The following is a 14,845-nucleotide window of genomic DNA, read 5'->3' as shown; positions in this document are numbered from 1 at the left end:
AATATTCTTAAAAAAATATTTTAACAGATAGACTGAAATATTCAGTAGCCATTTATGAATTGTAGTTTATTAGCAGCTTATAGCCGGTAACAAGAACGGTGACCATTAATAAAACGTTTTTTATTAGTAGCTTACGGCCGGTAATTGGCGGGTAATAAACTAAGTCAGTCAGTTTCGACTTAATGACCAATTGTTTCAAATTGAGTAAATCCATACAGAGAATTGTCTAGTACATAAGTTAAAACTAAGAATCCTATATTAAAAATTCACAATTATACACAATTTATGAGATTATTGGACGAATTATACAAATAAAAAATATTACATTTTATAATAACATTATTAAATAATGTTGTTTATAAGTGAAAAGAAAATGTCTGCTTAGATCAGTTAAGCCGCTTTCATATACCAAAAATAACCTAAAATAAAATCTGTATGTCGTCGGCTTTTAGTTAAGTCTTTAATAGCAACCTATAAAAAATTCTATTGGCAAATAAGGGAACGATACAACATTTAGCAGAATAAATAGAATAAAAAAATAATTCTAGTACATTTTGAGCTATAATTGGAATGTGCGTACGAATAAATACTATTTTGTAAAAGTGTATATTTGAATTAGGCAGAGGTACGCAGATTTTAAAACAAGTACAGAACATGCGGAGACGAAAATACGACAGTAACTTTAGCTAAAAAAGACAAATATAAACATACCTATAATATTAATTATAATATTGTTACGAAGTTCGCGTCGAATGTTGAACGTTTGCGAGAATTATAAGTTTCTATAGGTTATTATATTTTCTATAAATTTCGCGAAATACAACGTGATCAAAATCGGGCAACCAATGTGTTTTATCATAAAATAAATAATATAATTTACTGACTTTTTCAAGTGATCACTTCATTAGTCGCGTTGGGCACTTTTTGGTAGCGGAAAATCTTATTAGTTCGCGTCACCGACATGCGACATGCCTGACGCACGCGATAGAGAAATAATTAAAAAAACATTGCGTGCGTACAAAGTGCACATGTCAGAAGTGAAACCTGCATGGTGCATGAACCTCTAAACTGCATATGAATTCCTGGTACGAGTTGCTAGGATGACACATGATTTCAACCGCTATGAAAGACATTCCTACCACCACTAATATATATAATAATATGTTCTCCTGGTGTCTATGTACTCCTGGTAGTAATACGTCGTGCGCTTGGAGTCAGAATATATTAAGGTATACTCGCGCCATACTTAAGACAATCTCTTCTTTAACTATGATCGCCTGGTACCAAAACATTGTATTATGCTTCCTATCTCATTATCTCCCATGATAAATATTATGAATTGATGTGACTGCTCTTTTTACTGTCGCTTTTTCGTTTCATCGACTTTAAAATCACAACGATGATAAATAAGTTTTCACTTCAATAGTATGCATATTTCTGTCACATTCTTTGCCGGCTTCATCCTACACATTTTTGTATTTGTGTCTTAAGAGACAGGTAACGACAGGTAAGCCTGTCGTTTTTTCCGTTGCATCCGGTTTGAAATCACAACGATTCAAAAGAAGTTTCACTTCAAAAAATAAATATATATATAGTTGGACACTTATTGGATGGGTGAAATCTCGTGAGTTCGCGTCACCGAAATGCTTATATCAGTATATCTGTAGCTATACAGCTGACGTATTGTGCAACATTAGTGCTATGTACATCTTATTAGTGAGATTAAATGGATTTCGTGAAAAGTTCAAATTCTAATATTTTTAAAAATAAATTGAAATTAATAATTTCGTTGTTTTTAAACATTATGAAATTTCAAATTTTAATACTAAAAGTAGTCTAAGTGATCACTTCTATTGGCAATCTACAACTGATAATTTTGTTATTGTTTCTCTTGTAATGTATTGAAACAATTTTCGGCAAAAATAGAAAATTTAGTTTAATTCAAAATTAGTATCGTATCATCTTCTCCATATTGAAAAAATGTGTTTATGTTAATAATGAAATTAAAAAAAAAAATAATTCGCTTCAGCTTTTGCGCAACAATTTTATATATATATTATATTTGTCAATGACGTTTTATACATATGGACAAATCACGTCGTATAAAAAAATATCGAAATATGGAACATGCCACAAACACAAACAAATCTATACATTACCGCATTTACTTCAGTTGTTTAAAATATTCTTGGTCAATAAGCAGCAATGTAAAGTATTTTTTCAGTTCAGGTTTAGGGTATGTTCCGATATGCACTGCGAGCACTGCACAGTGCTATCACTGTAGAAGAATTCGTTCCGTTATGGACTGACAGTGTACTGCCTATGGAAATATATGACGTCGTGAGCACTGGCGTTTTCGAGGTAAGCTACTCGCAGTACTTTGATCACGTGATCAGTCAAAACTACTCGAGTGCCTAACGTTTTATAAACAATACCTACAGTCTAATCCCAAATATTTTTAATTTGACAGTACTCCAACAACAGTTTTTTTTAATGAACTAGAAATCTTTAATACACTCATTTGACTGGTGCGTTAAAAAATGAGGGCTGACAGTATACGGGATTGCGTTCCGTTTTAATTAGTAACCTGGCTATAAAGGAACGGCTTCACAGTATACTAAATTGACGTCACACTGTACAGTGGTCGCAGTGCATATCGGAACATACCCTTAAATAGGATAGTGACAGTTGACACACGACTAAAGAGAAAAGTGTGCTTAAATTGTCTTTAAGGCTGGGGACCGAGCCAATGACCTTGAGGAATCGAGGGAGCTAGGTTACCCCTCTCGCACAAGATCGCCTTTGATTTAATTCAGAATTAGATTTTTTTTACAGAAAATAACAAAACTATGTCATGTTAAATAGTATTGGTAAACAGTTAATAATTTTTATCTAGATTGAATGATTAGCATGGCTTCAACTGCAAGAGTTAGGGGGTATTTTGGTGATTCTTTTTCACAATGCCTATTAAAGATAGAAATATAAAGAAAAACTGAATTTTCTTCTCATATTCTGTAGACATTAAATTAGAAAATGGTTTCAATTATGCTCTATTTGGTCGATTTCTCGGGATAGCGACTTCAAGCACACTTTTGTCGTTCCGCTATAAGACAGCGAATGATATGTCCATATATGTGTATAGTACGTCATTGCGATTTGTATATAAATATTTTAAATAATACTTTTTCTTTAAATACATACAAATTTTGTGTTTATAACTCGACGGCAGCAATTCACATAAGAAATATTATAACAGAAAACAATTGAATGATTTCTTTATGTAATCAACAGTAACTCTAACTTTATTCAAATTTACGACACGGAATTTTATTGGTAAAAAGCTTGGACATCCTGTATATATTCATATATATAGCTAGGATTAATAATTTACGAATAATAATTACTTTTAGAAGCATTATATAATATTTTAATAGCCAAAAGGGCGGATGATATAAAAATTCTAAAAATTTACGCTATAAATATATCGGCAGAAGTTTTTTAACAATTTAATTCTTAATTTGTATACAATGTGTTCTATTACTATTATAATTATATTAAAACGGGTTTTTTAAAATAAATACACCATTATTTACTTTAAAAAAAATACTAAAACACTAGAACGGATTTCAATATCCGATCTCTAGTTTAAGATTGCTTGGAATCCAGATTATATGGCATCCGTCAATTGATTATGAATCTGCATTTCAATATAATAATCTTAATTTCGAATTCCATTTTATATAAAATGTCTGTTTGTATGATAAATACAAATAATGAAAGCAACTCGGACGCTACTGAAAGTACCGCTGCGTTCATACCGATTCGTTCCAATGCGAATAGGTACTTGTAATCAGTTGCACGCGTTTTTTTCTCATGCTACAGTACGACTTTGCTACTTTCTTAGTGAAGTTTATGCCCAATTTACTATTTTTACTTTAAAATACACCTAGCCTTTAAATCCTCTATTAAAGATTCTAAAACAGTTAGCTTATTGCCAACATTAAAACACTCAATGTCCCAATAACCATAACATCGAGTGTTGTAATGAAATTCAGTACAACATTACATCATCCGTTTTCATTACAACACTCGTTTGGATGATGTAATGGCTACTAGGACTGGCTTTTTTAATATTAACAGCAAGCTAACTGTTTCAGAATCTTTTACAGAGGATTCATATTATGGGTGTCGATAAATTCTTATATGCAACTGTTGATAATTAGGTATTAAACAAACTCATGTGATACTATTATCACACTCGACGAACCTTATTACACAACAGTTGCATAAATAACTAGAAATATACTTAGCACCTGTGCTGTAAAAAGCTGTGCGTGAATATTCTATAGAATGTTCTTCAGGCAGCCCTTTCATATTTTCTTAGAACATTTATAAGTCTAGATAGACTGGCAGCTGTGAAAACGTCGAAAAAAATTTGACAGTTAACCTCTATTTTTAGCAATGCACCCACACTAACACAAAGGGACATACAAGCCGCAAGTGTCAAACGTAGCTTGTCACGCACACTAAAGTAATAAACCTGGCCTGTTTCCATCTGCTGTCTAGCAGCAAGAGGCTCTGTCTAAACGTATAAATTATCTAAGCATATTTAATCGAAACATCCTATATTTAGCAGCTTAGCAAACGAGTTGACCAACTATTTGTACTTATTACAAATATGCAAACAAAAAGCTAAAAGTAACAAGAATGTGTAATCATAGATAGACTGAATATACTGGATACTTAATGAAAAAAATATTCTCAGTTATTAGCAGTCAATAATCGATAACTGGTGACATATGAATATTTAGATAGCGCCAATCACTTCACAAGGATGACATGTGACATTTGCTCAATGAAAATGTCACATTAATGTTAACGTATTAAAACAAAATAAACAGTGTGTCTTTCTTTCGATACTTATATAAAAACAATGTTTAAAACTATACAAACAGAAATACTTAATATTATGTGTTATTTAATACTCCGATGTTACATCAGAGTATATTGGCGCCATGTTGATTTGCCTTTCGGTTTGACATTTGAAGTTTTCTATTGTCATGTGGGATGTCTTTGTAAAATGTTAGACTCACTTCGCATAAATTTCACTGGTTGTTTGCTCGACTACGCAATGCCGGCCGTAATAATATTTGCTCAGAAATAAATACATTAATTTCATAAAATTACACATGTTACAGTGAACTGCGAGACATGTGCCATGTTGAATTGTGTCAAACAGCCATCTTGGAATGCCAAATAGAGAATACGTTGCCGCCAATTCTATATTTGACGGAATATGTACAAACAAACAAAATAAATCTCTACAAGTATGGTAGATGACATTTTTTAATTAAGATGGAGTTTGAGTGGATATTATATCATTACAATATATTTTCAGATTAACTTCAAAGTAGGCCATTTCGTACAAATAAAAAAAATTAAATTCATACAAAACTTAATTATTCTTCATTCTTCATATTATATAACCTTTAAAATCAACCGAAGCGCCATTTTGATTTGTCTATAATTTAGCCCGTCCTCTATTATAGTAATCGCCAAATCACAAACGCTCGACAGAAATGAAATGGCTTTATACAAACAATTATAACACATCACATTGGCTTACTAAAATCTGTGCGAGCGAGAGAGATTTATCGGCAGTACTACTCTAATTAAGAGCGCGTGATCTTTGGCGATTACTATATTAACTGTTCGTGTGAGATATGTTATTCACAGAGTAAAGTTAGGCCGTTTTGATACTCTTACAGCTAAAATATAATAAATATACTAATATCACTGTTGCTGTTATCACGCGTTGCTCAACAATTCACTGGAAAAAAAATATATTGTATTAATCTTTATTTGAAAGGTTACGGAAAACAAATAAAAGTAATGATTATAGATTAAAATGTAACCAAAATTTATGTACGATGCGGGACTCGAACCCACAACCTCTCGGGTGCCGTCAGAGCGCGCTTTCCAACTGAGCCAACCGTTCGAGTACACATGGGTCTTGTTCAACTCATATTGTCCCATCGATTAAAATTAAAAATCAAATATAATTTGTGTAATAATTAATCCTAGAAGTGAGGGTAATCACTTTAAAAATAACAAATTGTTAATGATCAGAGGTATACTGTAAAACTTCTTATTTTTTATGGTATAGAATATGGCACTGTATGGTTCATACACCCGTAAAAAAATTCAATGAAAACAGGAGCCCAATACCAGTATTAGGCTCTGACTCCCAAGACGTCTGGAGGTCTTTTTATATATGCTTAGGCATCTTTGAGGTAAGTGTATGCTGTAACCGGCAGTCGCTTACATAGTGGTCGTTTTTTTTTTATGGAAAAAGGAGGATAAACGAGCGTACGGGTCACCTGGAGTTAAGTGATGACCGCCGCCCACATTCTCTTGCAACACCAGAGGAATCACAGGAGCGTTTCCGGCCTTTAAGAAAGATGTACGCGCTTTTTTTGAAGGTACCAATGTCGTATAGAAAACCCAGAAACACCGCACAAGGAAGCTCATTCCACAGTTTTGTAGTACGTGGAAGAAAGCTCCTTGAAAAGCGCACAGTGGAGGACCGCCACACATCCAGATGGTGGCGGTCGTGGCTGGGAAGAAGTTCCTGATAAATCACACTTGTGAACTTCTGACATCAACCTGGTGCTGGTGAGCTTCCGAGACTTCAGGTAATGTCCCATGGTGGAATTTAGACGTCAGTGTAAGGTGATCATATTCTACAAGCTCTTTGAAACACTTCACGATATAGATGCGGTGGAAGACTTATAATGGTCCGACGAGTCAAAGTTTGTTATTTTTAAGCGATATCATGGAATGGAACATTTTTGGATGATGCGAGACTGGAACCCTTGCCTCTCGAGTTCCGTCCGAGCGCTTTTACCAACCAATCGTCTAAGTGACGCATCGACCGTAAATCTTGGTATGTCTTGTTCAACTCTATGCAAGGGTTCTGATTGGAGGCAGAAAAATGTAGCCTGTGCTAAGGACCACCCCGTATACTCACTTCGTTAACTCCCTCGTGGTGAGCGGTCCCGTCAGACCGGATCTCGAACGGGATCTGTTCAACTGCGCTCTTCGTTCAGCTGTCACATACATTAAAGATTACTACATTATATATTGTAAATAATAAAAGTAATTGTGTGGTTTAATAAAACCACGATGCAAGTGAGACTATTTTTCACAAGATAACATATTAATATCAAAATAACGATTTAAAGAAATTAAAAAATTGTATATATTATATTATTGTGCTTAGATTATTTATACGTCGGGATTAAATGTCAGTGTAGGTTCGATTGTCAGTACTTGAATCACTGCTGTATGATACATGTGCTGACAAGTTGGTCCTGTCATAGGTTAGGAAAAATAAGATTTTAAGATATATTGTAGTAACACTAAGTTTTAGTTTACTTTGTCACTAATTTTTTAACCTTTATTGGATGAAATAAAGAAGAATTCTAAAGAATTTTTATTTTGATTTATTTAGTAATTGTTACCAATAATTGATAATGCCATAATGGCAACTAAGTTTATGTTCATTAAAGCGTACCAATTTAAAAAAAAAAACAGGAGTCAAGTGTAAAATAGAAATATTTATGGAAGATTTATATTGGGACGCATGATGTCTCAAAGAGCTTGTCTAATGCTAAGAGATGATGGGCTTAGTAATAAGTACAGACAACATAAAAAGCCATTTTCATTGCCTGAGAAGTATTTGAATAAAAGTATTGGCATTGACTTTGAATTAAATTGAGATCTATATCGATACAGTATATCTATTGTTACGGGGTTAGAAGACAGATACTGTGTATTAATTTTGAAGCGCAGTAATATTGTAATAATAGACAGGGTATATTGCAAGTACGGACAACATAAAAAGCAAGTTGTTATTGCCACAGTAAAATACAACTTGTCTATATTTCTTGAGCCGCGGCGAAGACGTGCGTCTGTTGCGTGCACGTCCGCAACGTAACGGAGTCGCAGCCAACTCTACATCACAACAATTATTAAAATTACACAATATGTACACCCTATATAATTCACCTAAACATAACTACTGTTACCTCTACTATATTATGGGCAAAAGCAAGAATATGTCGTTTTCTACTAAAAATGAAACATCTTTTTTACACTCTATGTAATTCATCTTAACAAAACTACTGTAACTTTAACAATATTATGGACAAAATAAAAAAAAAATAACAAAAAAACAATCGACTTCAAAAACACTGTTCCAAAACAATAGATATAATGTGCACTAAAAAGTATTAAAATAATTGCGTATCTTTATACAATCTAATTAATTAATCTAATTCTAGTTACGATTATTGTTATTTTTGGAATCGGTGTCCTACTGCCGCAACCCGCTCTCGCCTCCTCACGACTCAAGCACATCTCACCTATAACTATGTTTGTAGTAACAAACCTATCTTAGCTCACACCGACTCCAAAAATTACAACAATCGTAACTAGAGTTAGATTAATTAATTAGATTGTATAAAAATACCCAATTATTAAAGTATTAACTTTTTAGTGCATATTATATCTATTGTTTTGGAATAGTGATTTGAAGTCGGTTGGTTTTTTGTTAAATTTATTTTATTTTTTTAGTTTTAGTGATTTTGAAGTACACTAACTAACAATTAGTCTAAATATGTGTAGATATACTAAATTTTTCTACAGAAATTCTGCTACAGATCGCGCCCATACCTATAAGTAACCCGTACTGTTAAGAGGTTCCATTGATATCATTGATCATCATATTCGACTACGACAATTACTTGACCATAACTACGTTACGGTAGATGTCTTAAATATCCGGATAGCATAAACAAGATTCGGCCGAGGATCGTTAATTTGCTCCTAAGAATTGAAGAGTTCCGTTACTTTGTCTTTTACTACCTTTGAAGTCCTTTCCAATATAAAAAAAATCATCGAAATCGGTTTGCGCGATATTCGTAAATTTGTCATCTGTCGATGTAATACGTATATAAAATTTAAGACTTTTATGGTTCTCTCAATCACAATGGGACCACACCCAGTCGAAGGTTTTGAGTAAAACAAAATATAAAAAAAACATACCGACGAATTGAGATACTCCTCCTTTTTTGAAGTCGGTTAAAAAGTACGAAATTCTCGTTTTCTACTTAAAATAAAACATTTTTATTGTAAGGTAAAAATTGAAGTTTCTAACATGATAAACCCGTTCAAAATAAAATTGTTATTTGTAAGTTATAACAATATTAATGGCCTTCTGGCAGCTTCAGTTATTGTTTACTGCTTATTCAACAAATAGTAAAAGTGACCATAGAAGTTAAGCGTGTGGTAACACAATGTGTTGAACAAAAGAAAGCATTATTAAATTATCATTATTTAAATTATTTTGACATTAAAGGGAGAAAAAAGATAGATGACTTTACAGACACTAAGTTTTAAATTAAAATAATATAATAAAATCATATAATCTTAATAAGAATGATATGATTTTCAGCCTTGACTGAGTATACAATTACGTTAAAAGTTCATTTTTATCCCTTTAATGTTGTATATTATACCTGCAATACGGTGCAATATCACTTGCACCAAACCATCCTCGTCGCTTACATCCTCTACTGAGTGCATGTGCAAAATTCAAACTTATTGCATTTAAAGTTTAAATGTTTTTAAGAGAAATATCTTTTCTTATATAATTAAGCCGATAGAATACGAAGTACATAATATATTTTTAAAGGTAAACAAAAAAAAGGTAGGTTAACATCTTGTAATATTACGAGATTTCCTTTAGAACTATTAAGATTCACAACCGATAGGTTATATGAAAATAAATTTTAAATGCATATTGCCTTAGATTGAGATTTAGAGGATTGGTCTCCGCTGCGGTCCAACTAGATACCTGATGCTTTATGATCCCAGTGTCTTTCTTATTTCTTGTAGTATTATTTTTACACAGTTTTAGTACGCAACCCGGCATTTTAATTTCAATTTTAGCAAAGTTTAACAGAACACGTGGCACGTCAATGTACCACATTGTTCGAGAGTGGCTTAAGTACGCCCATTTGGGCGTAGTATTACTTGCCTCACTTTGTGACTACGTCTGCGGTATCTAGTTGGAGCGCAGCGGAGACTAATCCATGATCTAAGGCATATTGCACACAAATATATGACGCTGACTGTACTATTTCTACAGTATCTCGCGTTCCGTGCGAGCGGTCTTCCACCGAGCCAGCCGTTCTTTTGATGTCACGTTGATAAATCTTGAATGCCTTGATCAACTCACAGGTTGTAGCTTCAACAGTTGCAGCTCATTTAACAAGGTGATTGTGTGAAACAGGGCGATGAAAATCGCACAGTTGTGGAGTGCCAAGCATTAACGTGGGGCTGGTCAGAGTTCGCATTTTTTTTTTATAAATTTAATCTTGGAAAAATGCTATTATTTTTGTGTGGCTCAGGTGTATAATTATGGTGCAGACTGTACTAAATTAGTACATCTAGGCAGTGGAGTATTTTCTTTATTAAAACAAGGGACGAGACGAGCAGGACGTTCAGCTGATGGTAATTGATACTGCCAATTACAATGCAGTGCCACTCAGGATTCTTGAGAAACCCAAAAATTCTGAGTGGCACTACAATTGCTCTCGTCACCTTGAGACGAACGAGAAGATGTTAAGTCTCAATTGCCCAGTAATTTCATTAGCTAGTATTATTATTATAAAAGTGATTTTGTTACCTCCAGCCACTCTTGGGTTGGCTTTTTTCCTCGGCCTCTCTCTGCTAAACGCCGAACCGCTCTGCAGTGCCTCCATAAGACTGAAAATTGTATATCAATTAATTACTAATTACATTGTTTAATATTATTATTGGCATTAGGGCAAGCTGAGCGAAGCTGATAAGCAGAATAAAGAATAAATAAAGTAGAACTGCTCGAAATGTCGGGGATCCAGTGGTCTGTAAACGGATAGATCTCTTGGTCTTGAGTAGAGACATCGCTTCATTGTGCGTCTTCTATTTATCACGGGGCGTGTTCCGAAGAGCTGTTTCACCTGATTCCTGCCGCCGAATTCCACCTTCGCACGACACACTACAAATTACGATATCATCTCCACCATCTGGATATGTGACGTTCCTCCACAGTGTGGAATAAGCTTACTTCTCTTTCCGGGTCGATACGACATGGGTACCTTAAAAAAAGTGCATACGCCTACCTTAAAGGCCGGCAACGCCCCCGTGATTCCTCTGGTGTTGCAAGAGAATGCCGGCGGCGGTGATCACTTAACATAATGTGACACGTACACTCGTTTGTCCTCTTCTTTCATAAAAAAACTCCTCGTACCATTTAAAGTTTGTTTAAGTATAGGTTCTGTTTATAAATATGAAAGTTACGGTAAATGAAATAATATACACTACATACAACTACATACACTAGCGTAAAAACTACCCGACAGCCCGATAATGCTTGTCTATTTTTGATTTGTCAGTGTGCTAGATTAATTTCAAAATACTCGGCCCCGATTTCAACAACGACACTTTAAACTGAGTTTAATAAAATACAGTAATTCTTAAAATGGTTCAAATGCCAGTCTTGACTTCGAATAAAGACATTTCACCAGTACATTCTTAGCGGGTTCACAAAAACGCAATTCGGACAAAGTAGAGGTCGTGAGAAGAACATACAAGAAACTCATCGGCCACTCTTTTCAATCAATAGAGTATTTTACAATGGCTGTAATATACTTAATAAATTAGTTTGAAAGGTGCTGCATCCAATAAATTAATCGTGTACAAAGTTAGAAGCATTTTAAATATTAAATATTTCATAAAAAAATAACAAAGAACAATTAATTATATAAATAAATAAATATTGACACACATTTACACAAATAATCTTGCCCCAAGTTAAACATATATAACCTGTGTTATGGGTTACAAGACAATGATATATTTAATACAATATACATACTTAAACATAGATAAATATATATGACTCGGAAACAAACATCGATATTCATCATATAAATGTTAGCACCTACCGGGATTCGAACCCGGGACCTCTAGCTCAGTAGGCAGTGTCACTAACCACTGGGCTATATGGGTCGTCAAAATACTAAATGATCGTATATCGGATGCATCAACCTTTAGAGGTTGAATTCATTGTTTGTGTAAGGATGCCTTAGGTCGTGATTACTGTCATAATTAGTAATCTTAAAACTTGCGCCGGGGTCTTCCCTTTTCTTTTCATGCCCCGGGGTACCACACGGTAACTGTATGTTCCCCACCTGTCCATGACGCCCTCTTGTGCGTGGTCCATGTCCACGAACTGCTTGTATCTGTGCTGGCGGTCCCTGCGGTCTCTCTCGGCGGCCGCTCGAGCCTCCCGCGCTCTCCGCGCCCTCTCTTCTGTCTCCCGGACTACGAGATTCTCCTGATACGCCGCCTAGACAAAATTACCAAAATTAATGGACGATGCAGCAGTCGCACCCTCACCTCTGGGGTTCCACCCGAGCTGTTATACCCTTAGAATGTGAGGCATAAGGCATTTAATATTGATGAGTCAATATTTTGATTACTATTCATTCCACCTTCCACTATTACATCCTTCCACCTATTACATTCCACCTTCGCACGACACGCCACAAGTAAGGATATCATCCCCACCATCTGGATGTGTGGCGGTCCTCCACAGTGCGGTTTTCAAGGAGCTTTCTTCCATGTACTACAAAGCTGTGGAATGAGCTTCCTTGTGCGGTGTTTCCGGGACGATACAACATGGGTACCTTCAAAAAAAGCGCGTACACCTTCCTTAAAGGCCGGCAACGCTCTTGTGATTCCTCTGGTGTTGCAAGAGAATGTGGGCGGCGGTGATCACTTAACAACAGGTGACCCGTACGCTCGTTTATCCTCCTATTCCATAAAAAAAAAACACACCACGACTTAACGGGAGCAAGGGCAGTACTTAGTCAGTCAATCGCCGGTTTTCTATCCTAATAAACATGTTATTTAAAGTACTCAATATGTCAGATACCTATATTCACTGTATATTTTCCACTGTTTCATTGATAATTGTATTTGTGTGTGATAAACATTTCTTTTTAAAAAGAGACATTTTCATAGAGAACCGTTCGAGTGACGCATCGATCGTAAAGCTGAGTATGTCTTGTTCAACTTTCTCAACAACCTCACGTAATAGTGCTCGGGAGGATCCCGAGAGTGACTAGAGCTTGGGGTACCGCATCGTTCATAAATGTTTAAACAAATTTAATTTTTTTAATTAATCTCAGAAGTGACTTATTATTATATCACTTTAAAGATAAAAAAAATTCTGTAACGTTTTTAATAACATTTTTTTTTTGCTCAGAGTTTTCCTCCGAGATCGAATCAGAAATGAGGAGACCCATAGGAGAACCAAAGTCACCGACATAGCCCAAATGATTGCGAAACTGAAGTTGCAATGGGCACATAGCTCGACGGACAGATGATCACGTACCGGAAGACGTAGTGTTGGTAGGCCCCCCACAAGATGGACCGACGATCTGGTAAAGACCGACAGAATACGTTGGATGAGGGCAGCGCAGGACCGACCGGCGTGGAAATCTTTGGGGGAGGCGACGGTGTTTTCTATAGCCGCTAATAAGGTGATCCTCACAGCAAACGAGTCCTTGAATGTTTTGATATCGCTGAAGAACTCCTCCAGCGTGTACTTGTGCGGGTCGAATACGAAGTACTCTGCGAGCTCGTTGTACAGTGCCTCCATCTTGCGGAACATCGAGTGAAGCAGGTCGCATTGCTCGCGGGCCTCCTTCGCGAAACTCTGTGCACTCGTTCAGGATTCTAATTGTTTATGACAATAAGGGACGAGACGAGCAGGACGTTCAGCTGATCATTACATGACAGAGATACTCCATATGTGGCCAGACCTGCGCTTAGAGTTATATTTTTGACTTAGAAGGTAATTTGGCTATAAGTTTTTTTTTATGACAATAAGGGACGAGACGAGCAGGACATTCAGGTGATGGTAATTGATACGCCCTGCCTATTACAATGCAGTGCTGCTGATGCCTATTACGATTGCGCTCGTCACCTTGAGACATGAAATGTTAAGTGTCATTTGCCCAGTAATTTTCACTATTTACGGTGTCCTTCTGACCGAAACACTAAAATGCTTACACATTACTGCTTCACGACAGAAAAAGACGCCGTTGAGTACCAATAATCTAAGCGGCCTGTGCAAAGGAGCCCCCCACTGGCTGGCATGTAGGCTACTAGTATAAAAATATGATAATATGATAAATACATAATTTGGCAATAGAAAAACGGGTCAAGTGCGTGAAGGATGTTTCAATATAAGATATAACACTGTGTACTTCTGAACTGCTTTTCTAAAGAAACTTTTAATTTTATTTTGCATCGCGGCCATATTGAAATTCGCCATATTGTTTTTTAATATGTCGGCTCAGGCTGGATGATAGGACTTTTGCACAAACAAATTATCTATTATGAATAGGTTACAAATCAAATTATAATGAATTTATTTTTATTATTTTTAAATTTCAAATTTAATTTTTCAAATTATTTTTGTCAATCTAAGAAACACGTCTGCTCGGTGCGTACTGCAGTATTAGACTAACCGCCCGATCCTACGGCTATGTCTGAGCTCAACTCGGGAGACGTCGGATCGCGTTCGCTAGTTTCCTACCGGGTTTTCCAACAAATATATAACGGTACACAGGCAATGTACACACCCGAATTCTAACTATTTGTCTATTGCAACTTATGAAACCCCTAAACCGATTTAAGACTTGTATCGATTACGCAGCACTCATGT

The 14,845-nt window shown here is 35.5% G+C and overlaps 1 protein-coding gene across 3 annotated transcripts in view; it reads right to left on the bottom strand.

Annotated features, from left to right (window-relative positions):
* Positions 1–3,646: 3,646 nt before the first annotated feature.
* The window catches only part of LOC126974703 (protein diaphanous), a 72,292-nt gene continuing 61,093 nt past the window's right edge, over positions 3,647–14,845 (bottom strand). For all 3 annotated transcript variants that reach the window (XM_050822284.1, XM_050822283.1, XM_050822285.1), the window contains 5 exons: positions 13,667–13,831; positions 12,300–12,457; positions 10,754–10,833; positions 7,031–7,109; positions 3,647–5,830 (listed from right to left, as the gene is read on the bottom strand). In XM_050822284.1, the coding sequence (XP_050678241.1) occupies positions 5,809–5,830; positions 7,031–7,109; positions 10,754–10,833; positions 12,300–12,457; positions 13,667–13,831 (504 nt within the window). In that variant the 3' untranslated portion in view covers positions 3,647–5,808. The remainder of the gene's footprint in view (positions 5,831–7,030; positions 7,110–10,753; positions 10,834–12,299; positions 12,458–13,666; positions 13,832–14,845) is intronic.

This window comes from Leptidea sinapis, chromosome 33, assembly GCF_905404315.1.
Source record: "Leptidea sinapis chromosome 33, ilLepSina1.1, whole genome shotgun sequence".
Classification (NCBI taxonomy): Eukaryota; Metazoa; Arthropoda; class Insecta; order Lepidoptera; family Pieridae; genus Leptidea; species Leptidea sinapis.
This window is presented reverse-complemented; position numbering and strand designations above follow the sequence as displayed.